Source organism: Zonotrichia leucophrys, chromosome 3 (genome assembly GCF_028769735.1).
Source record: "Zonotrichia leucophrys gambelii isolate GWCS_2022_RI chromosome 3, RI_Zleu_2.0, whole genome shotgun sequence".
Lineage (NCBI taxonomy): Eukaryota > Metazoa > Chordata > Aves > Passeriformes > Passerellidae > Zonotrichia > Zonotrichia leucophrys.
Window position 1 is genome coordinate 93,254,395 of NC_088172.1, and position 21,929 is coordinate 93,276,323.

Below are 21,929 nucleotides of genomic sequence, written 5' to 3' on the forward strand. Positions count from 1 at the left end.
TGCTGCTCTCATGTACACTTTTAGCCCCCAGCCATGCTGTGCTCAGGTTTTTTCTCTGCCTTGAAAACTGTTTGGGAGCATCTTGTCCATGTTGCTCTGGGTGTATGTCTCAGGCAGCTGAGAGGATTGGATACTCTGATTGGCACCCCTGTGTTTTATGAACAAAATGTTAATATTGTGAATAGTGAGCTGCTTTAGGACCACAGCTTGGCATGTTCAGTCATGCAGAACTGAAAGTGGACTTGCAGTTGAGGTCCAAAATAGCCTGTGAATGCCTCACCAGGGAGGCTGGGATGACAGGCACCCAGCTTCCTAGCAGGTGCTCATTTCTTTCACATGGAGCTGCTGTTGGAGGTCAGGGCCTCTTTATTGGAACATGGTGTGACTGCATCTCTTCTGTTACAGCACAAAGAACAGAGTCATCCCAGTGACACTGAGAATGGGCCTTTCAGTGAGGTGAATAAATAACAAACTCTGTCACTGCAAACCTGTGATGGTGTCAGTACAAATCAGGGGATAACAAGAAAGACATGCTCCCAGCTACCATATCAGATATATTGTCTCTCTCTAGATTTTGTCTCAGAAAGCTTCCACCACTTTTTTGGGGGGTTCTGCAAAATGCAAGTGTTCCGTTTTGGAACGGATGCTCATCAAGTCAATGCTCATCAATTCATGGAAATATTGGCTGAAAGTCCCCTCTGCAGGTCTCCTACTGCAAATGTCTTCCCTAAAATCCAACCTGGCTCTCCCAAACTGCAAACCTTGGTTACCACTGCTCCTGAAAAGTATCTGCTGTTTGTGTCTCTCTGCTGGGTGGTTGTGGGCACCTCCAGCTCACCTCTCCCCAGCCTAAGCAAGCCCAGCTCCCTGCAGCTCTCAGAGGTGGAACATCCTGCAGGCCCTGAACACACCCAGCCCCACTGGGCCCTGCCAGTTTCCCCATATCCCCCTTGAGCTGAGAGGGGAAACCAAGGCTGGGCACAACCAGGTACAGCCTCCCACCACCAAGCAGTCTGCAATAAGTAACTCTCTCAGAGCTGGCTGTCTCCTCCACAGGAACACACACACAGGCTTTCTGAGGGAGGAGGTGCTGTCATGGGTTCAAAGGCACTCAGGGATTCTTTTTACCCAGGAAGTTGTTCAGTTGCTTTTTGTACCTCTGTAAAGGTTTGAATCTAAAATCTCCTCCAGCAAGGAGTTTTACGGATTTCTTGCACAGTGTGAGAAGGACCACTTCCTCCTGCTTGAGAGAGCTTGCTAATTGCTAGTTTCATTTCTTGTTCTCATACAAGAAAGCACAATGAACCATTTATCATCCTCCTGCCCTTCCTAATTTTATAGATTGCTACAGAAGTGATAAAAAAAAGAGGACAAAAAAACATGAGGAAGACAAATGCTATATTCTGCTTTTATCTCCCTTTATTTCCTGAAATATGTGACTCTTCACACTTATTTGAGCATCACCTTTGGAGATTGTCTCCCATTGTTTCCTTCTCCTTTGTCTTTATTGCACTTCATCAATGAACAGCAACTAGGAGTAACTGAGGCCATAAATAAACAACTATTTTCCTGCTCATTTACCTGTGTTGTTCTAGCAATTGCTTAATGGTAAACATGACTTACTGACACAGTTTAGACCACAATGCTAACAAGTTTAATTCCTTGCCTTTGAAGGACAGGCTAATGAAATTTTCCTCTGCATTCCTCCAGGCCATAGAGTCAAGAACAGCCACAGGCAGAGGTGCTCTCAAGACCCCCAGCTGCATTATCATCTGAATTTCATTAGGATTCTGAATAGTGCAGCTGATGAAGTTGACTGGGAAAAAAAGGCAACTTAATCTGTTAAAGAGCTGCAAAAAAGAGCTGTAATTCTTTCTGAAAGATTGTTTTAGCTTCTTGCTCTGCTAATCTGATGCTTGTGTTTATTAGGACAGTCAGTATACATCCTCAAGCAACAATTTTAATGTCTGCTCAACATATGCTATTTACTGGATTTGGGAGTCACTGATCTTGCAGGCAGTTTGACATTCAGCAAAGAACAAGGCCTGAAGGAAGGACACAGCCTGCAGGTTAGGAACAACCAGCTGAACCCTGCAGAAATTAACCCCAGCCTCCAGAAGAGCTTTGCTAGAGCAAGGGGTTCAGGCAGGGGCTGAAGGTGGGGTACACTTCTAAGCTTCTTCTCTGAATCTAACACAGGCAAGAAGCCTCCAAGTCCTCAAAATGTTCTGTTCATTCAAGGCTTGCTGGAAAATAATCTAGCCATCTCCATGGAATGGGAAAACTGATGTGGAGCACAGCTGGTGGTGTCCTGCTAATACCAAAACAAGGGGCTCCCACTCTTCACTGTGTTGACTCAGTTATCCTGAGTCTATCACCAAGGGAGGACAGTGTGTGTCCTGTGAGCGGGAGATGACGATGTAGGAAGAACAAACAGCCTCTGTATGGGAACGGGAGTTATCAGGAGGGCTGACAGTAACCCTTGCCAGGGACTTTCCCCCTGCTTATTAACCATCCAAAGCAAACTGAGCTGCTTGGGCCATGAGGTTAGAGATGGTCTCTGTTTAACACACAGGTGTGCTGACAGGGAGGCAGGCTGCACTGGGGGGTTTTTAAAGCTGCAGAGCCACCCCATATAGAGGAAAGTTCCTAGGGCTGCATGCAGAAGTGGACATGACCCTGCAACAGGGAGACACAGGCAGCAGCCAGAATCCTTGATCTGATGCTTGGATTGACTGAGTGCAAGCTGCTGTTCGGGCGGTGCTTAGCCTACGGTTTAGAAAACGGTTTCTTGTGCAACAAATCGTAATTCCTAAAAGGAGCTGGATCTTGGTTTTTCCTCCCCAATGCCTCGGTGGTGGCTCTTCTCCTAAAATTATTGAATGGCACCACCTTGTGGGTGCGCGGAGGTGCGGAGAGTTTTCCATCTTTATTCCATGAGCAGGGGTGCATCTGAATAGCGAGGCATGCAAAGGGCGATTCATTCTCACGCTGCTTCTCAAAGACCGAGCACTCACCAAGAAGTGCTTTTCTGCTTATTTGCTGCCAGCTGACAGGAACAGATTTTAGTGCTTAGGGGTTGATTTTCAAAGCTTAACTGATTTTGCCTTTGCTAGAGGTTGCATTGGAAAACTGTAAACAGACAAAATAATTGACACTTTCCAATTATAGAGAAAGTGCAGAGGAAAAACACTGAAATACACATTAAAGATCATCTGCCCAGGACACCACTTCTTCCCTTTTTCCAAGGTGTGAAATCTATGTGTCAGCTTGTCCATGCATCACACAACTCCCTAAACTCCTGAAAATAAGGTGTAGTGGGAGAATTTACCATATTGTACTCATGAGTTTGCCTTTAGGGATTACCGTGGCTATGACAGACAGTACATGTCCTCAACTGCAGTTTCTGGGAAGCATCAGACATATGTTTGTGAATAGAACAGCCTGTGTACATCGACTCCAAGACTTCCCAGAAAGCACTGGCTGCATGTTGTGCATTTTATACAGCATTAGGATTCATGTTACCATGGGTGTGCAGGAACCCAGGATGCTAAACAGGAGCTATGGGACAGTGTGGGTGTGCATGTATGGAGTACCAGGTTTTTTGTCAGTCGGACTATCATGTATAAATCCAAGAAGCTCCATGAAATCTACCCAGATAAGATTTTGCAGAGTGAATAGGATGTCCTAAAAAAGCGGATATATTGTAGCTTAAACTACATCAAGAAAATGAAACAGAATCTTAAGCAGAATATAGACAGGGTGAGCAGAACACATTCATACAATTCTATTGTCCATGGGGAGAAACAATAAAAACATAAATAAATACAAATGGTTAAACTGGCAATTAAATTTTTCAAGCTTGCTTCTCAAACTTGGTTTCAATTTTGGAAAGAGCATTTTCCTTTTACAGTGTTGCCTCCCAGCCATGTGCCCACCCAGGTTTTTTCTAGGCAAAGTTAAAAGGGCTGGATGCAAGGCTGTGCCAGAGATGTGCTGAGACACCATGGGCAGAACAACATGGTCAAAGCAATGTGGTCCACAAGTGAGGAGGGTGCCAAGAAAAGGGATGGGGAAAGCTTGCCAGGGGATTAGAGAGATTTCTGAGAGCAGGCATTAGGATAGGAGTGGGAAGGCACCAGGCCAGTCAAAGCAGGGCTCTGCAAGGGGCAGTTTGCTGTGCGTTCCCAATAACCCCATCTGAGGTGTTGCAGGAGCACAGAGTGAATGACAGTGCTGTCCCCAGGGCACCCACAGCCCGACAATAGCCCAGGGTGTGCTGAGGGAGAGCTGAGCTGTGAGAGCAGGTGGGAGATGTGAGAGGCAGCGGTTCCAGCACATCAGCAGCCAGCCCTCTGTGGGTGCTTTTTCCAGCCAGGACAGTGGAGCACAGTTTAAAGCAGGGATCTGGAAGAGGAAAATGAGCCAGGCTTAGAGACAGCCATGGCGATTTCCTCTTCACAGCCCTGAACACAGGAGATTGTGGGAGAAATTTGTGGGAAAATTGTGTGGGAGAAAAGATGAAGATGCTTACTTGGAAATTCAGAAAACTGATGACAGCAGTGACCTCTGGGATAAATCAGAGACTGCTGTCAATATCCAGTTGTTGAAGAGCAATGGTAAGAAGGAAGGGAATTTTCAGGCTGATGAGATCAGCAGTGAGTGTTTGCAAAAGGGATTAAAGGAAGTGAGTGAGCCCCTCTAGTGGGAGAATCCAAGAAAGGCAATCTCAGCCATTAGCTGGCAAAATGATCCTAATGCAGCATCCAGGATGGTCACAAATGTGAATCAAGATTGTCCCAACATTAGCAGTGTGGCATTATTTATATTATGTAATATAATACACTCAAAACTGAAGAAAACGTCCAACAGTTCCTACCCAGCTGATCACAAGAAAAGCTTTTCCTGACTTGATATCTGGTGAAGGAGCCAAGCCTGAGCATGTGAGCAGAACACCCCTATGATGCACACAAATTTTAAATCATGTAGGAATAGTAGCATATTTCAGAGTCTTTTAGCCTGGACTTCAGAAATCTCTGTTCATTCACCAGGTGCTGGGGAAGGTCACAGAGACACTAAAATGCTCAGATTAAATATTGGTCCCACCTCTTGTGTGAATCTGAGGTAGCCAGAAAGACTTGCAGCATGTCAAAAAATATGAAATGGGAAAGGAAAAAGCACTGTCTGCCTCTATTACTGGGGGAAATCACTGACTCTGTGTCCACCTCAGTTTCCATTTTGTAAAGTAGGGTGAAGAGCAGTTCTTCACTCTTACAAAAAGGTACATGCCAAAAATCATGAAGGTTCTGAGATGCCAACATACTCAGGAGAGGGAACCAGCGTAGTGTCTGGGCTTGATGTGTAGTGGCACCAACTTTAGCAGCTTGCAGATTCTGTTTTAGCCCTGAGCTGCCAAACAGGACAGCAGAGGAGCAGGGCTGTGCTGGGAGAGGACAGCTCCAGCTGCAGAGCAGGCTTGCTTGTGACAGCCACCTTCTGCCCCAGGAGCCGTGGATGTCAGGAGGACAATGCCTCTGCCTGATGAAGAGGATGAGGAAGATAATGTCCATTAGACACCTGTGATAGTTTAACACTTGGATTTTATCCTGCAGCAACACATTCAATATTTCCACCAATTTATGTGGTGTTTTAGGGCTGTATTTGACAGGCTTTAATGTAAACATGGTATTGCTGGCACACTGACAGCTTTTTTTTTTGGCATTGCTTTTACAAAGTCTTTACATAGAATGAGTTGATGTGTGACTCATGTAAATTCAGATTTTTTTTTTTACTTTGAGCAGATGTGGCCCCTCAGTGTGAGCCTGAAAACAGTTGGGGTGTTGCTGGGATTTATTTACAAACCTCCAAGCCAGCAGTTTCAAATCTGGGTTAAAGTTAGATGCCTGTTTCCATGACAGATGGTCTCATTTTGAGAAGGAGTGAGTCTTGACAACTGGGGCTGGCTGGGAGAGTGAATTTTTGTTTCATAAAGATGATTCTGTTTTCAGGGTATTTTCAGATCCCAGATCAAGATTTAAATCTCCAAATTCAAATATCGTTTAGGGATGAACAACATTTCATCTTGCCAGCATCAAGGCTCCTGCTGATCCCTGGCTGCTGCCAGTGTTTATCCAGGCTGCTGGAAGAACGAGGAGTCCTGGCTCTGTTGTCACCTGCCTGACAGAGCTGTGGGGTGTCAGGAGTGAAGGCTGCCTGGGAACATTGATCAGGGGGCTGTGCACTTCCCAAGTGCTCTGGTGTTCAGGGAACAAGCCTGAGCCCTGGCTGTCCCTGTGATTTGGCATGGCAGGATTGTGGTAGGGGGTTCCTGGGCTCCACAGCAGCCCTGGAGGTAAAAGGACCAGAGAAGGGTTGTCATAGAAACCCTGATTGTTCTTTAGCCTTGACAGGATCACATCTCATTATAGGTTTTCTGGAGCAACTCAGAGGAGAAGCATTTCCATAAAAATGTTCTAGCCCTTCCACTGAAGGCACCATTTGCATTGAGCAAGCAGTGCCTGCTGCTGCTCCAGCCTTCAGGAGATGAGGGGGGACACAGCCCAGTGCCACCCTCCCCTCCTGAAGCAACAGCTGTGACATGGGGAGGAGCCTCCACTCTTGTCACACAGGGTGCCTGCTGAAGCCTGTGAAATAACACAAGGTGGCTGACATTGGTATTAAGGAGTTCCAGGTTATTTTCCTTGGCCTCCAGCTACTTTTGTGGGGAGGTAGGGAGCTTCACCAGCTCCTTCTGTCAGCTCTGTGCAGGTGTCTTGTGCCCTTATCCCATCTCAAACGGCACAAGATGTTAAATTTCAGGGCAGCAGCCTCCTGTGAATTGTCTGTCATTGTCAACATCACTGCCAGGCAAAGCAAAGGGAGGGCATGTCCCCTACCTGGTGAATTTCACCATATCCTGGTCAGGGAAAGCAGCATCCCTCCAGTCTAACTCCTGCCCCCAGAGCCTGGATTTTTATTCACAGACCACAGCTTGGTGCAGAAAGGCAAAGCCTGAGCACGAGATGAAGAGGGGAGAAACCACACTCAGTGTGCTACACACAAGACAGCTGGGGCATGTGCTGCTGAGCAGGGGGGAGCTGCAGTCCCAGAACATGGATGTAGGCCATGGCCCTCCATCAGCCTGCATTGTGGCACCCAGAGGAATTTTGCTGCCAGTGGTGTAACTCTTCCTCTTCTTCAAATTATCTCATATATCATTGAGAAGAAGCCCAGACTGACTTTTTTTGTTTGATTTCAGTACCTTGCAGTTGACATCTTGAAGGAGTGTTTGCAAAGCCAGTCTGACATGTGTCATACAGAAAGCTGCCTGTAAACATGAGTTTGTGCAGACTCCGTGTTATGGAGGGAAAGAGCTTCTACTTCTTAAGTTTTCACCTAAAGAAAACAAAACCAATAAAACAAAACCAAAACCACGCAAAAGAAAACCAGCATTCCCTCTAAATGTCAATGATTTGGAAGTTCAGCTGATTTCTTTCTGCCTTTCACTTTTGGTTACTTTGCAGTGAAAGTTCTTTCTTCATCAACAATTATAAACTTTATCGAAAGGGGACAGTTTTGCTTGTGATGGGCAGAAGACTCTTTTTAAACAAAATATAGGAGTCATTGACTTAAATCCTGCATTATGCCAAGGCAGTCCAATATCCTTTGGTGCATTCCTGATGAATATTTCATTCTCTTTAATTAGTCACAAATAGAATTTGTTTTTCTGTACTGAATCAACCAAGTATATGAGCCAGAGGCTTCATGCAGCAAAAGGGTGACTTTGTGAAGATCTTTAAATTTCTTGTTCAATTCAGTGGCTGTTGGCTGGGATGGCATTAAGGGCTGTTAGGCACTAGCAGCTGTTTCAGGGTTTCTGGTATTGATAATATTTGTGTGGTCACATAGCTCAGAGGTGTCTAAATCTAAAAGTGCTCAAAGCATTTGTGAGGTACCAAAATGCTCCTCTGTTAAGCAGCCTTAGTGAATTTCCTGCTTTCATTTTGCAATGCATCTGCTCTTGAGTGAATTCTCAGGGACTGACTTCAAATACACATAAAACCATGAATATGGAGGAAAATAGAGACCAGCTGCAGGTTAGCAAGGATCTGAACTCATTATATGTGATAGTAGAAGCAATTTGTCACTGTCTGAGTCATCACAAGTGCTCTGTTCAGGGAATCCACTCTTCCAATACAATTATTTGAACAAAGCATTAGAGATAATAAAGTCCAGAGGAAACTTACTTGGACAAATAGAATTTTCAGGTAGTTCTGAAAAGCTTATTGTTGATCAGACTGTGCACTTCTCCAAGATTAAAAATCCTTTTCAGATAAAACCACTGGAAAGTGTGGAGAACAGTGGTGAGGGGTTATCTTCGGCTGTGGATAAAGTATTTTATCTGTGAGACAATAAAATGCAGGGCATAGGAACTGGCACTCTTGATGACTGAATTAACTTTGAAATCTGTCTCAGTCTCTGAGACCTCAGGTGGCACTGAAAAGACTTTCCTGACAAATAATTTTGTAATTACACTGGGGCTGAAGATTGTTTTCAGTGACCTCCAGCAGTTAATTATGGGCTCATAAATTGCAGATTATGGGGTTTTACAGACCTGCACAGCTTGGATTTTTCTTTTATAGTGGATTCAATAAAAATAATTTTGAAAAATATGTTCATGCCTTTTTGGACCATGAGTTTTGTCGACAGATACAATGAAACTGATACATCCTGCAGAGCAGCTCAGTCTCCTGGCACTGACATTTCCCCCACAAAAATACCCAGAAGTTAACTTTCTGAGCAGCTCTTGTTTGCAATAGCAATACAGCACAAAAGCAACCATAAAGGTTCAGACAAATTTGTCAGCATTTTGTTAGGAGTGGCACAGCTCTAGTTTTTTATTTATTTGCTCCTCTACATGGCGGTAGGACCTTGGATTTGCAGTTTTGGTGTAGTGACAGCTCCTGCATATGTAGAGAAAACAGACCTTAATTTACAGAAAAAATAAAAACTTACTTTGGAGACTGCCAGGCATTTAACCTCGCTGATATCACATAGCACTGAATTCCTCAGGTTAATTATGGCTGCTGTAAAAAAGTATTGCCTTTTGTCAGTATTGGAAACTAAATGTATTCATGCCTTCCTGAATGCTTTCTCAGCAGTTGACAGCCTTGACATTTACATAGGGGTGTGGTGAAACAGGGCACCGACACCCCTAATCATCACGAGGAAGGAAAGCATCCAATGATATAAAACTCTTTCACAGTCTCTGCCTTTCCCTGGAAAAACAGCATCTGGCTCAATGTAGGCACAGACTGTCTGCAAGAGCTTTTTTTGTTCTTTAAACAGAACTCAGCTGACAGGTTACTTTCTGGAAGAGGCATGGTAATCTGTCTATTTATGTACTGCCTTTGAGAGATGTAGCCTCAAATTAGAATAGGAATTGGGAACTGAAACAAAAGGGTTTACAGAAATGGGAGACACTGGGATTCTTGGCGTGTAGGCTCTGTGCAATCAGGTCTCAAAAGCATTAAAAAAAATAGAATAATAAGAGCTTTGTTGTTTTTATAGCTAATATAGCTGATTTTTATGGCTGATTAAATTGAGCTGACATCTCATCCTCCAGACATGAGCATACTGCTTGATCTAACCCACATTTGAAGATGTGTATGATGTTCAATGAGAGCTGGAAACATCATTATCCTTCCTTTGGAGTTAGCCCAGTGTTTACTGAGTGCCTGCCTTTGGAAATGGGCAGTCCCTCCCTGGGAGCTGACAGAGGAAAAACATTTGATTTGTGGTGGTCAGGATTCTGCCCTGAGCAGCCTGCAGCACTTGTCAGTCTTCAGGCTCTGGCAATCCCACTGGCTCTCACATGAGTTTTCCTGGAAATGGAGAGCTCAATAAGACAAACTGTTTATTTGGGCACTGGATCTCATATCCACGTTCAGAACACAGGATGACACTGGTTGTACCTCATTGCTCTGTGTTTTCTCCAGTGTTCTGATGGACTTCACTCCTCAATTCTGCCACCTCCTCTGGGTCCTGCTCCTGACCCATCTCCTGGCCCAGCTCACTTTTTTTCCTAAGCCCAGTCCAGCCTGAGACCTCAGCACCCATCCCTCTTGCTTGTTCGGACCCCAAACTGAGGGGTTGCTGAGGCTTAGGAGGAAGCTGGCTTTTGGAAACACTCAGTATCCCCACATCCCTCATCTGAAGGTAAGGGAGGTACCTCAGAGTCAGGGGCCACAGCTCCTATTGTGCCTCAGGTCTCTACCACTCAGGTCTCATAGTGACAACCAGAGAGCTGTGGCATGCCTTTGCAGCTGGCCAGTGCTGTGCAGGGACACACACTGGGGTTATGTGTGCCCAGAGAGATGAGAGTGGCTCCAGAAAAAAACAATCAGCTCTCACCTGGGGTAGAGATAGGCACCTGCCAGGTGTTCTATAAATTAAGCTGTCTCTATGAATTATCCTGTGACACTGGAGACACAGAAGATTCTGCTTGAAGATCCATCTTCACCCTGCTTTCACAGCTGTGGAGATGCTCTCACATTTGCAGCAGGCTCTGCTTTGCCATAAGCAGGGCAGCTCATTGTCTGGCATTGCTGTCACCACACTCCTGCTGCCCTGACTGCTCTCGGTGACCAACACACTGCTGTCATGCTGCTTCTAAAAGCTTTGCTCCCTGTCAACACCCAGACATGCTGGATCCTATATCAAGGGCTCTGTCTATACCCTGAGTTTAAAAGTGGACAAAGGAAGAGGAGGAGGCACACTCAGATCTGTGCAGGTTGCTTGGGGCTTGCTGCCACAGAGCTCCAGAATAACTGCACTTGGGAAGTGAGGCTCTGGGGGGAACTGGGACACAACAGGACAGCCCTTCACAGGTGGGATAAACAAGAACCTGCAGGAAAACACTGTATGGCTTCCCCAACGTTTGTAACTGCTCCAGGTCTTGGTACAATGTCCAGCTGAGCATCTGGGTGTAGCAGTGTAAGCGGGACACGTGTGGATTATAGCAGTGGTCAAGCAGCAGCATGGACTTCACCTGAAAATTCTCCATTTGTCTCCGGATAAGTCCCTCTTAAATATATATATATATATATATATATATATATATATATATATAAATAACACATGTATTGTGTGTGTATATATATATATATATATATAACATATATTTCATATACACACACACACACACACACACATATATATATATACCTGAAATATTGCACATGTCTGTTGCATGCATCTTTACTTCCAAAGTCCTGCAGGTAAATAACCATTTGGTGTTTGATTTGTTCTGCATGCAGCACATCAGCTGGTCCCATTACAAGTAATTCAAAGGCTTTCCAGAGTGGTAAATCTCTGCTTATTTTCATTTCCTGCCTCTAGCAATGTAGTAAAAAATTGTTTCATTTGCTGTTTGAAAACTGCAAGCAGAAGTGAAATATTCATAAATCCAGGACAGGTCAGAGTGTAGATTTTTCCACTGTCCCAAAGCCTAGTTTAGTCAGCTGGATGAATTGGAGCTGGTAAGTGTGTAGCAGGGCATAAAAGAAACCCTTCATGCTCTGTAAAAGCAGCCTTGAGGTGCAGCAGGGCTCTGCACAAGGGCACTAATTTGTCACACAGAGTGTCCCCAAGCTGCACTGCACAGCCCAGGCTGGACGTGGAAAGCAGGACACAGCAAGCATTTCCTAGAGCCTCACTGTGGCTGAGGGGTTATCATCCATCCCCAGCAGATAAGTTTTTCTTTCCCAAGGAAAGGAAAAAGGCCAGCAGACGCAACTCTGAAAAACAGTGTGCCTCTGAAGAAGGACATCCTCTTGCTTTGTGCTTAGGCGTCTGATATCTGGCAATTGATTTGCTTCTTTGTATATCCTGGCTGGATCATCCAGTGGCCTCCTGTACAGAGGGCACAGAAAAACTGAAATCAGTTTTGCCTGGAAACAGATGCCAATTAAGATCACTGGAGAAGGGCAGAAAGAGAACAAGAAACATCTCACTGGAGTTGTTGACACAGGTAGGATGCTGGAGATGGCCCCAATCTCTCCAAAAGTCTTTTGTTCTTCTGTTTCCCAAGCAGCTTCTTCCTTGAAGTTTTTCCTCTGTGTGTGCATGCAAAAACATGGTGGAGAGACCTGAGCTGAGCTCACATGGATCACTGAAACTTGTGGCAAGGCTGCTCTTCCCCTAATGGAGAGAAATGCCTTGCTCCCATCAGGCAGTGAAATGACAAATGTGAAAGCCTCACTTCCAGCTTAGTCTCAGTGACCAAAAGCTGCTGTTGGCTTTTTCTTTTTCCAGAAGGTCTCTTCACTCCCCACAGTTCTTCTCATTGTTCCCTGCAACTTTGTACAGAGGGCAGTTGGAAGAAAGAAGAGGGAAAGGTTGCTAGGCCCACTCCCAGCATGCAGTACACAAAGCCTTTCTGCTTTGGCTTAATCCAGAAACAGGAGCCAGTGGAACCCTCTGTCCCTGCCGCACAGTTTGGCCATTGCTGGCACCAGGCTGCAGGCTCTAGACTGAGTTTCCGAAGGCTCAGGACCAAGGCCTGACAAGCTTGCTTTGCCTGGACTCGTGCAGAGAGCCTGCTGCTTTGTTTGAGTTCGGTTTAGCTGTAGGAACGCTTTCCTCCTTCTAGCCAGGTCTCTGCAGCTGATGGGGTTTACTTTCACCAGCACTGCATGGTAGAGCCATAGTTTTACACCAGCTCTGCTGCGCACTAAGAGGTGTTCACAGCTCCAATTTCACACGCTGGAGCTGACAGAGGTCATCGTGGGCTTGGTGTGACAGCAGAGGTGCTGCAAGGTGGAAGCACAGGGTGCACTGAGGGGAGCTGCAGGCCCAATGGGATGGGAAGAGATGGGGCACAGGTGGGAAGACTGGAGCACTCACAGCTACATACCACTCACCTGAGGACAGCTAGAGAAATGCAGATACACAGCTGGATGAGAATGGTTTCAGGGGTAGAAAAGAGGACAAATAAATAATATCTTGCATGTAGAGAATCAGTATCTATTGTGAATGTGGATGTGAAATGGAGTTGCAATCCAATGAAATAAAAAACAGGTGTAAAAGTATGTAACAAATCATAAAACTGACCCCCAGGAGAAACTGGAGTGAGGAAGAAGAAATCATCACCATCAACCTCACATTCCTCCCACAGAACAGCTCCAGATGCTGATGATTTCCTATACCACCATCAGAATGAAACCAGCAATGTTAGGATTTAGATGAGCATAGACAGAGGGAACATAAACATCAGCAATAGGGATAGAAGATAAGAAGTGTGCAAAAGGCTTCAAATTATTTTTAATTACTATTATTGCTATTGATTTTTTTTTTCAGATAGGAGTATTATTTATTTTTCTGTAATAATTTGACCTAAAGTAATAATGATTTTTTATTAGCATGCTAAGATTTCAGTTCTACTGACATTCAGTTCTTATCTTTATATATAAGGTAGGTTTCCCTTTTGACCAGAAACAATATTTTGAACATACGCTATAAGAAGATTTCTGAATAGCTCAGAAACATTCTGTATTTCCCACAGGTTCAAAATCACCAAATACTTTATAAGCTGAAATCATCATCAAAGGTGAAAAATGCGTCTGCCCAGGAGAGATATAAGAAGCTTCTCAGCCTCAGATGGAAAGGTAAATAGTGTTTTGGGTAAAATCAACTTTTTAGTTTTTCCCTTCAAACATGTCCCTTCTGTCCCGGATGTTCTCTCTGTGAGTCAAAACTGATTCTATTCCTCTTCTAGACTGCACTTTGTCAAAGAGGAAAGCCTCAACAAACACCTTATGAATTAAGAACCATTATTTTTAGCCACAGATCAAAATTCAAAGAAATAAATAGAAACCTCCAAACTCCTAGTCTCTTTCTAGTTCCTCAGTGAAGCTTTCCATATCAATGTCTCCCATTTCTAATGGTTCTATGATGTTTTACAGATGTGTTATGCTTACAATAAAATCCAGTAGCAATGCATTGCCATCAAAAAGGTGCCCTTAGCACCAGCTTTTCTAAACTCCGGGAGAAAAAAAATAAGAAGAGGCCAAGGCCAAGGCCAAGAGCCACCAGAGCAGCCAGGCCTGTGCCATTTGGAGCCATAAAGAAGTGAGCAAACCACCTGAGGGACTCCTAGTTTTGGGCTGGGCTACCTAGGCAGAATTGCAGTGTAACCTGTAATTACAAGGTACAGTGTAATTAGAGATGTTTTCACATCCTGGACATCTTGGAGCTGGGGTGTGGAGGTGATTGGCCAGAAGCCTCATGGCCATTCCTGATTCTGGGGTTTTGGCTTCCCTCTTCATTGGAGATACTAGCAGAACATTGTTCTCTTGACTTCTGTATGTTTCTGCACCAAGTCAACTCACAGGACTACCTAAAATTAATCTCTATGACTAAAAGCATCTTCCAGATGCTTCTTGAGCTCTGACAGGCTGGGTGCTATGAGCACTTCCCAGGGGAGCTTTATCTTAACATCTGCAGCAGGTGAGGGTTGTTTAATGGCTATAAAACTTTGGAAGATGTGCAAGATCTAGACCCAGTTTTGTGAGTGGCTTTGGTTTTCTCTTTGGATGACTCCAAACAACATTTGGAGATCTGATACTTGAATTCTCTCTAGTTTGAATATACTTACTGTATGTTTTTCTTCTTGTGAAATGAAAATAAGGATTTCCTGATATGCTGTATTTTCCCTTAAAGGGAAATCCTGTTTTCCTACCAAAATGGTGAGACACCATTTTATTGCAATCTGCTGATTTATAGGATGTGTGGAAACCCTCCTTCCTTAAACAGAGCTTGCCATAAAGGACTCTCAGTTAATTTCTTTTCTGTGAATTTAATTTTGGCCAGGTCCTTCTGCCTCATCCAATAGGACCTTCCCCCTTAAACCTGTAGGCCTTGGTCCCCTGTGTTTTACCAGGGTGTTGCACAAGTCTGATTGCCTAATCCCACTTCCCCCCATTGCTGCTGGCTCTGACACGAGTCCCAAAGCAGGACATTTGAGAAATGCTTTGATCAAAGCTCCCCACCCGCCCGTGGGGTTTGGCCATTACCCTTTTGTTTATGCCCTTGCTGTGCAGCAGGGGCACTCCAGGTATTTCCCTGCTAAACAAAGGGAGGCGTTTAAACCCAGCAATCTGCTTTATGGCTCTGGGCACCGCTACTGCACACACCGTTTGACTCTTTTCTCTGCAGAGATTAATGCTGGCATCTTAAACGTTGCTAATGCCTTACAGACAATCCATTAACATCAGCCTCTCCTAAGTGGCCAGCCATACCATTATTTATAAAATAGGGATCCTTTCCCAGTGCTAGCACTACCAATCCCTTGATTTCCCGAGCATGGAATTATGCCTGTTATCAGCTGTGGAGTATTTTACACTGCTACATATTTTTTACTATGGAATGAGCTGTGTGTGTGTGAGTGACATGAAAAACCCCCATAAAATTGCAGAATATTGCTATTCCACTTGCTGCAGTGTATGAGCTGATCTGGTTAGACACAAAATGCAGACAGAAATCCGCCTCACCTCTCAAGCTAATTTTAGTCTCTCCCTCTGTTCTCCGTGGCTGTGTGTATAAAATCACTGGCAGTCTGACAGCGTTTCAGTAACCTGTGCCACGCGCAGAGCGGGATGTACTCACCAGCCATCTGCTTGCATGGCACGGGTTAACTGAGCCTGTGGGATTGTGCTTACCTAAACAAAACCACTGCAGTGAGGGGAAAAACAATGAATGGGTGGAGATGATCAGCCCATGCATTCCAGCTAGTGCAGTCCAGGCAGCAATGACAGCCTGAAGGTTGCAGCAGCGTCGGGATCAGCATTCCAAGTGCACCAATCTTACAGTCTGGAGTGATTTTACGTGGAGCTGTTCTTTATTTGCTGAGCCATGGCCAGTAACCAGGCCAGCCTGCAGGATGATCAGAGCAGGCACTGCAAGTTCTTATCCTACATGTTCTACCAGGCTGTGAGAGATCACAAGCCTGTGTGGATGCTGGAAGACATGAGAACTATGGAGTATTTTTACTGGGAGGAAAATGCCAGCCTACGAACCTACTCACCTTCAGAAGCCCTTCTCTATGCAGTGGTGCATAATCACCTGCCTTATGCTCAGTATCTGCTGTCTCATTTTCCAGAGGAGGCTCTCAAGGTGCCTGGGGAACACTTCTGCTATTGCCCATCCTCTGCTCCTCACCTGGCCATGGCGGTCACATATGACAGGAGAGATATCTTGGGACTGATCATCAAAATTGCACACAAGCTCCCCAGCTTGAACTCCTATATCAATAGGGCTGGCTGCTTTCATCTGGAAGATGGGAAAACACCCCTGCACCTTGCCTGCGAGCTGCTGAGGTCAGAGACGGTCCTCATCCTCCTCGGGAACGGAGCCTCTCCCAGGATAGTGGACAGTAAAGGGCTGACCCCGCTGGACGTCATCCTGGAGCAGATGTGGGACTCCAAAGTCAATGTCGCATCAAAGAAGCTCTGCCTCGACTACCTCTTGCTCTTCATGCCCAACCCACAGTTTAAGATGCGGAAAGTTCTGCAGGAGCATCCAGACCACTGGACAGCTTTGCTGGGAGAAGATAAATTCAACAGCCTGGTGGGGAACACACCTGCTTCTTTATATCTGCAAGCTATGCAAACTATTCTCCAGACTCTTCCCCCTTCCCACTTCCCTAAAAGCATCCAGGAACTACCTATACCTCAGGCACTAAAGCCCTTACCATCCTATGGCAAAAAGCTACCAGCAAAAAATGTGGTAAATGTTTTTCCTTGACTTTATTCAATGGGTCTTGGATTTTCCAAGACAACTTAGAGGAGCTGGTTATCCACCCTCTGCATTTTAGTGTGATTTTATTACTTAACCTATTAGGCTATGCTGGAAAATCCAATATTTTGTGACAAGATTTTAAATGTCTTTTCTAATTGATTGCAGGCACGGCACTTTTAAAGGCAAAAGCTTTCCTTGTTTTCTGTTTTATTGTGCATGTGAAGGGTTAACTGTAGTTGAGACTGTGTTATGTTTGGTTTCTTAGTTGTCAGCTGGTATCAGTGTATCTGAATTCCCAATATGATAACTGTATCATGTGTAATGCACCTGGGTTAAAAGGAACTATGTACCCAGTGGGATTTTTAAATGGTGTCACTGCCGGAGCTGGGAGAAATACCATCCCCTTCCAACGGGGTTCAAACATCAAGCTTCCATTCTAACAAGGCTCAAGCATCAGTAGTAATAACCACAAAGTGCATGGCTGATGCTGCAGGGATGCAGAGGCAGTTCCTGCAGGATAACTGATCCTATCGAGTTACTTTACAGCAGGTCATGGTGTGGAGGGCATGAGTTCAGAGAGGGGCAGTGTGTGTATATTCCTGGGGGATGGGAGATAAAGATCCACAGAATAGCTAATGGAAAGCATCCAGTCTCACCTGGGAGCAAGGGGGTTAAAGGCAATCCCAGCCCTGATTCCTCTACAGACTTGTGCAATGGGGAAGGAACCATTTTCCCCACTGTCCAGTAAATAAATGGCAATTGGAGCAGGGACATTGGGAGCCCTGTCTTTTATATGTGACATTATTTCTCCTTGGCTTGTGTTTTGGAACATATCTCTGCAGGAGATGTGGCTGGCTAACTTGATTTCCCTGTGGGTCTCAGAGCCCCAGGCAGTTGTTACTTGTCCTAAACTGGACTATGATGTTCTGCTGTTTAAAGTTGTTACTTGCTGTCAATTAGAGTGTTTTTGCCACCCAGGTCCAGACAGAAATCCTTATCTTGGAAGTTACAAAATGTTCCCACTAACTGGGCACTGCAGGCAGGGTGAGTTTGCAGAAAGTGAGGCTAGGTCTGGGCAGCTTTCTGGGTAGCTGTGAATCACACTGCCCTCTCTGCTCAAGGCACTGGTCCTGCTCTCCTGGCTGTTCTCAGCGTCAACAGAGCAGTGGCAGAATCCCAGCTCCCTTTGGGTGACATCCCTTATTTTGGACACCAGCGTTCCCCACTCCTTGTAAGCGCAGAACCCTCTGTTCTGCTGAAGGAGCACAACTCACTTCCCCCACCTGCACTGGGCAGCAGTGGAGAACTCACTCTCCTCTCCAGCTGGAATTGGGGCCCAAGGCTGTGGGGCACAAACCACTTTCTACAGGCAGTAGCTAAGAAAGATGTCCAGTCAAATCTCAATTGCTTTGTGCAAAAATGGCTCATGTCTCCTCTGGCTAATTCCCTGCCTGTGCCAAGGAGGCCGTGCTGGACCTGCTTCCGTCTTCCTGTCAGCACAGGGAGCACTTCCATTTAGTTTCCCTCTGCATGGGCTACCTCCTGTGTGCCAGGACACTGGCAATGCCAGCCGTGGCCAAGTGGAGATTTACTGTGAGGCTGCAGAACATGCTGTTCACAGCCACCTGGACCATCCTTTCTGAGACACTGGGATGCTCCTCCCAGCCATCTCTTCCTGCATGCCGTGGGAGGATCTCAGTTCCGGTGCCACCTGTGCTAGGCCAGGTGAATGAGCAGCCTTGCTTGTGAGGGGAGGAAATGTTAGCTCAGCCCTAAAAGTGGCAAGCAGGCCATGAAGGAGTTAACCCTTCTCCTGAAATCCCACATCTCTGGTGCTGCAGTATCCTTCCACTCCTGCCCCTGGGGACTTAAATGTCCTTCTCCATCTGTGTCTATTTCTCCTTGTTCGATGGGGAAGGCTGCAAATGGGGAAATGCAGGGTCAGCGTTGGGTGAGGGTTTTGGGGGAAGCCTGCGCTCCACAGCTTGTGCTGCAGACAGAGGCTGTCACAGCTTGGGAAGCAAAGCAGAGCCCAAGGCAGATTTGCATTATAAGCAGTGGCTCAGCTGCTTCTGCCAAGCCCTCAGGCTCCCCAGCACTGGCACATACTTCCCAAAAAACCCGGAGCTGGAGGCAGAGGAACAGAGCAGGCTCTCGGTGCCCGTGGCTGCCCGGAATGACTGTGCAGAGCACGGCCCCTGTGGCACCCCGGGAGTCCCGAGGAGCAGGACTGGGTTTGTCCCAGCAGCACTGCGGTGTCTCATCCGGATGTCGGTGGGTGAGAGGCGGAGGAGGCTGGGGAAGGATATTATTAGAATAGTAATTAGGTCCTGGAAGCAGAGATCCCGGGAAAGGAGGAAATGGAAATCATCCAGCGCTATTGCACTGGCTCGAAACCATGTGAGTTTCAGTGCTGTGAAGAGTTTCAGAAAAGACAGGAGGGAGGGGAGGGCTGTTCATCTTACAAATCCAAGGAGGAAGGTAGGGACTGTTGGCATTAATGCCAGCAGGAGGCCACGCCCAGAGAGCCAGAGCAGCCCACTGAGAGCGAGTGTGAAATGGTGCAGGGGTCTCCTGTTGGCTGCAATAGTTGTGGATCAAGGCAGAGGCCAGGAATCAGGCGCTTTATGGGTGGGTTTGTAGCAGACAACAGGATGCCTGTGTGCATGCATTTGTCCATGTGGGAGGCTCCCTCAATCCACCTGCCAAGAGAGGATAGAAGATGAATTGTCTTGAATAGTTTCTGGGACATTCCTGAGACTGGTGCCCTAGCCTGGAAGAAAGCTGCTGGTCCATTGTTGTCCAACACGGCCAAAAATTCTGGGGTGTCCAGCCCAGAGTGTAACAGACAAGTATCCACACAGGAAAGATCACTCCACAGCCCTCTCATTTCTCCTTTTCTTGACCATTTTAGCAAGAGATCGAGTGCCAGCTGGCCCTCAATCACATGGGTCCTCCCATGTGCAGTCCGAGTGGGACAAAGTTTAGGTTCATTAGCACTGTGGTGACAACTCTTTCCATTGCCTGTAGCAATATGACAGCAGGATGGGCATTCCTGCTGGAATAGGGGAATCTTCTCCCTAGACCCTGTTTGCTTATATTGTGGTGATCTGCCTGTTAGTTTGAGATCCCATTCATCTTCTTTGTCAATACAGTGACATTACATCAGATATGGCCAAATCTACCTCAGCCCCATCTGTGTTGGCTTTTTCTCTCCATTCTTTCCAAGTCAGGTCATTAGCAAAAGTAAACTCAAAAATATTTTGCAATATTTTCCCGCAACCTGGCCATCTTGAAAAATCCCTATGCTTGCATGGCAAATATGTTGCTGGCTTTGTTAATCAAAAACTGTGCTGGGTGCTGTGTGGTGATGTTTACATTCTGCATATCTGCATACTGAGTAAGTGTCGCTCAGATCTGTATTTCTGAACTTGGGAAAAAGAATAAACACAAGAGAGAAACAGGGAAAGGGTAAAGTCTTTTCTGATCTTTGGATTTAGGTTGGTTCTGCAGGTTACATCTCTTTAATTTCAATTTTGAGGAGTAGTATTGTAAGGATCTGAATTGCCTGTATGTGTGAGCCTTTGGTTTTGGTCAGAAGCATTTCAGTGAGCGCAGTGGGGTGGAGTGAGTGAGTGAGTGAGTGAGTGAGTGAGTGAGTGAGTGAGTGAGTGAGTGAAAATGTACAGGGGTGTGTGTGTGCAGCTGTGGGAGTGCCTGCCCTCTTGTCACACGTGTGAATGTGTCTGCCCTCCTGTCACACGTGTCTGCCTGCCCTCCTGTCGCACATGTGTGAGTGTGTGCCTGCCCTCTCCTGGCAAATCCGTGACCGACTGGCAGCTCCCGCGCACTGCACTCCCCGGACCAGCAGCGAGCGATGCCCTTCAGAAGCAGCCTTTTCACGCTGCCTTTTCACGCTGTCAGGGTGTGCCCCAGGCCCCTGCTGCTGACAGGTAAGGACGTTTCTTCTCTTGGAAAGAGGCAGCAGTTTTGCTCTTGAAATGGGTGTTTTATCCCCGAACACCAAGCACAAGGGCTTCTGCTTGCTGCTACTGCAATCATCCAGTAAAGGGTTTGTGATGCTGGTCACACTTTATTCTAGAACACTTTTTTTTTATTTTAAATAAAATGCCTTAAACACACATCTTTGTCTTTCTTTTTTTTCTGGGCTGCCAGTAAAATTCAGCTATGTATGACTTCCTAACCCTATGCTTCTGTCTATTTCTGCAGCATCATTAGCAGGAAGGACAGGCCAGATTCTGACCTCACTTACACGTAACTCCCTACACCTGAAGTAACGCTTTGTAAGTCAGTTCCATCACTACAGATGTTTGTTGGTCTAAAGGAAAAGAAACTGTTCGTGTATTTATGTTCTTCAAGGCTCCATAACTCTGACTTTAGCATATAAATAAATGTGACACTTAATCCCTGAAAACATTTTTTACATTTTTTGTACTCGGAATGTATATAGATATATATTTTCCATTTCTAAAATCAATGACATTTCCCTGTTCCCAGTTCCCTTGGCATTTCTGGAATCAGCATGGCAGTGACAGATGCTGTTGGTCACTTATTAAGACTGAATGTTGCCATTCTCAAGTACAAATGAATGTTCATTGTATGATACAACTTTCTTATAAAGCCATACTTTTGTAATTTTGGTTTCTCTTTTTTAGGGGGGGAAAATCTTCCCCATTATTGTGTTTGCACATTACTCGCTGCATGATTAAAGATAAAACAATTGTAACATGCTGGAATAAATTATATATACATAGCCTGATATAATTAGATACACTAGCTGTGAAAATAATTTAATCTTGATTGTGTTAATATAATAAACTTGAAATATAAAATTGATGTGTCTTTTATTAGCCAACTGGTCAAAACCACCCACGAGTATCTGTTGCTTTTGCTTTGGCTTATCTTATTGTTTGATTATTTCATTCTGACTGCTGAGCCATTGTCTCAAAAAATGTGTCCTGAGGAAAATAATATTTCCCTTCACAGGCTTATAGTAGCTGACTCTGCTGTCAGAGGATGACCTCAAGTGATGGGGTGAACTCACACTTCACAGATCTGCTGAAAGGTGGTGATAAATCAGAAGTTGGGACTCAACAGAGGTTGAATGGTAA

General features: G+C 45.4%; 1 protein-coding gene across 1 annotated transcript; it reads left to right on the plus strand.

Annotated features, from left to right (window-relative positions):
- Window positions 1-15,629: 15,629 nt before the first annotated feature.
- LOC135446001 (ankyrin repeat domain-containing protein 9-like) lies at window positions 15,630-21,640 on the plus strand. The gene is made up of 2 exons (XM_064709332.1): window positions 15,630-16,785; window positions 21,028-21,640. Exons 1-2 carry the CDS (start codon window positions 15,913-15,915, stop codon window positions 21,034-21,036), a joined length of 882 nt encoding a protein of 293 aa, XP_064565402.1. The 5' UTR covers window positions 15,630-15,912; the 3' UTR covers window positions 21,037-21,640.
- Window positions 21,641-21,929: the final 289 nt, after the last annotated feature.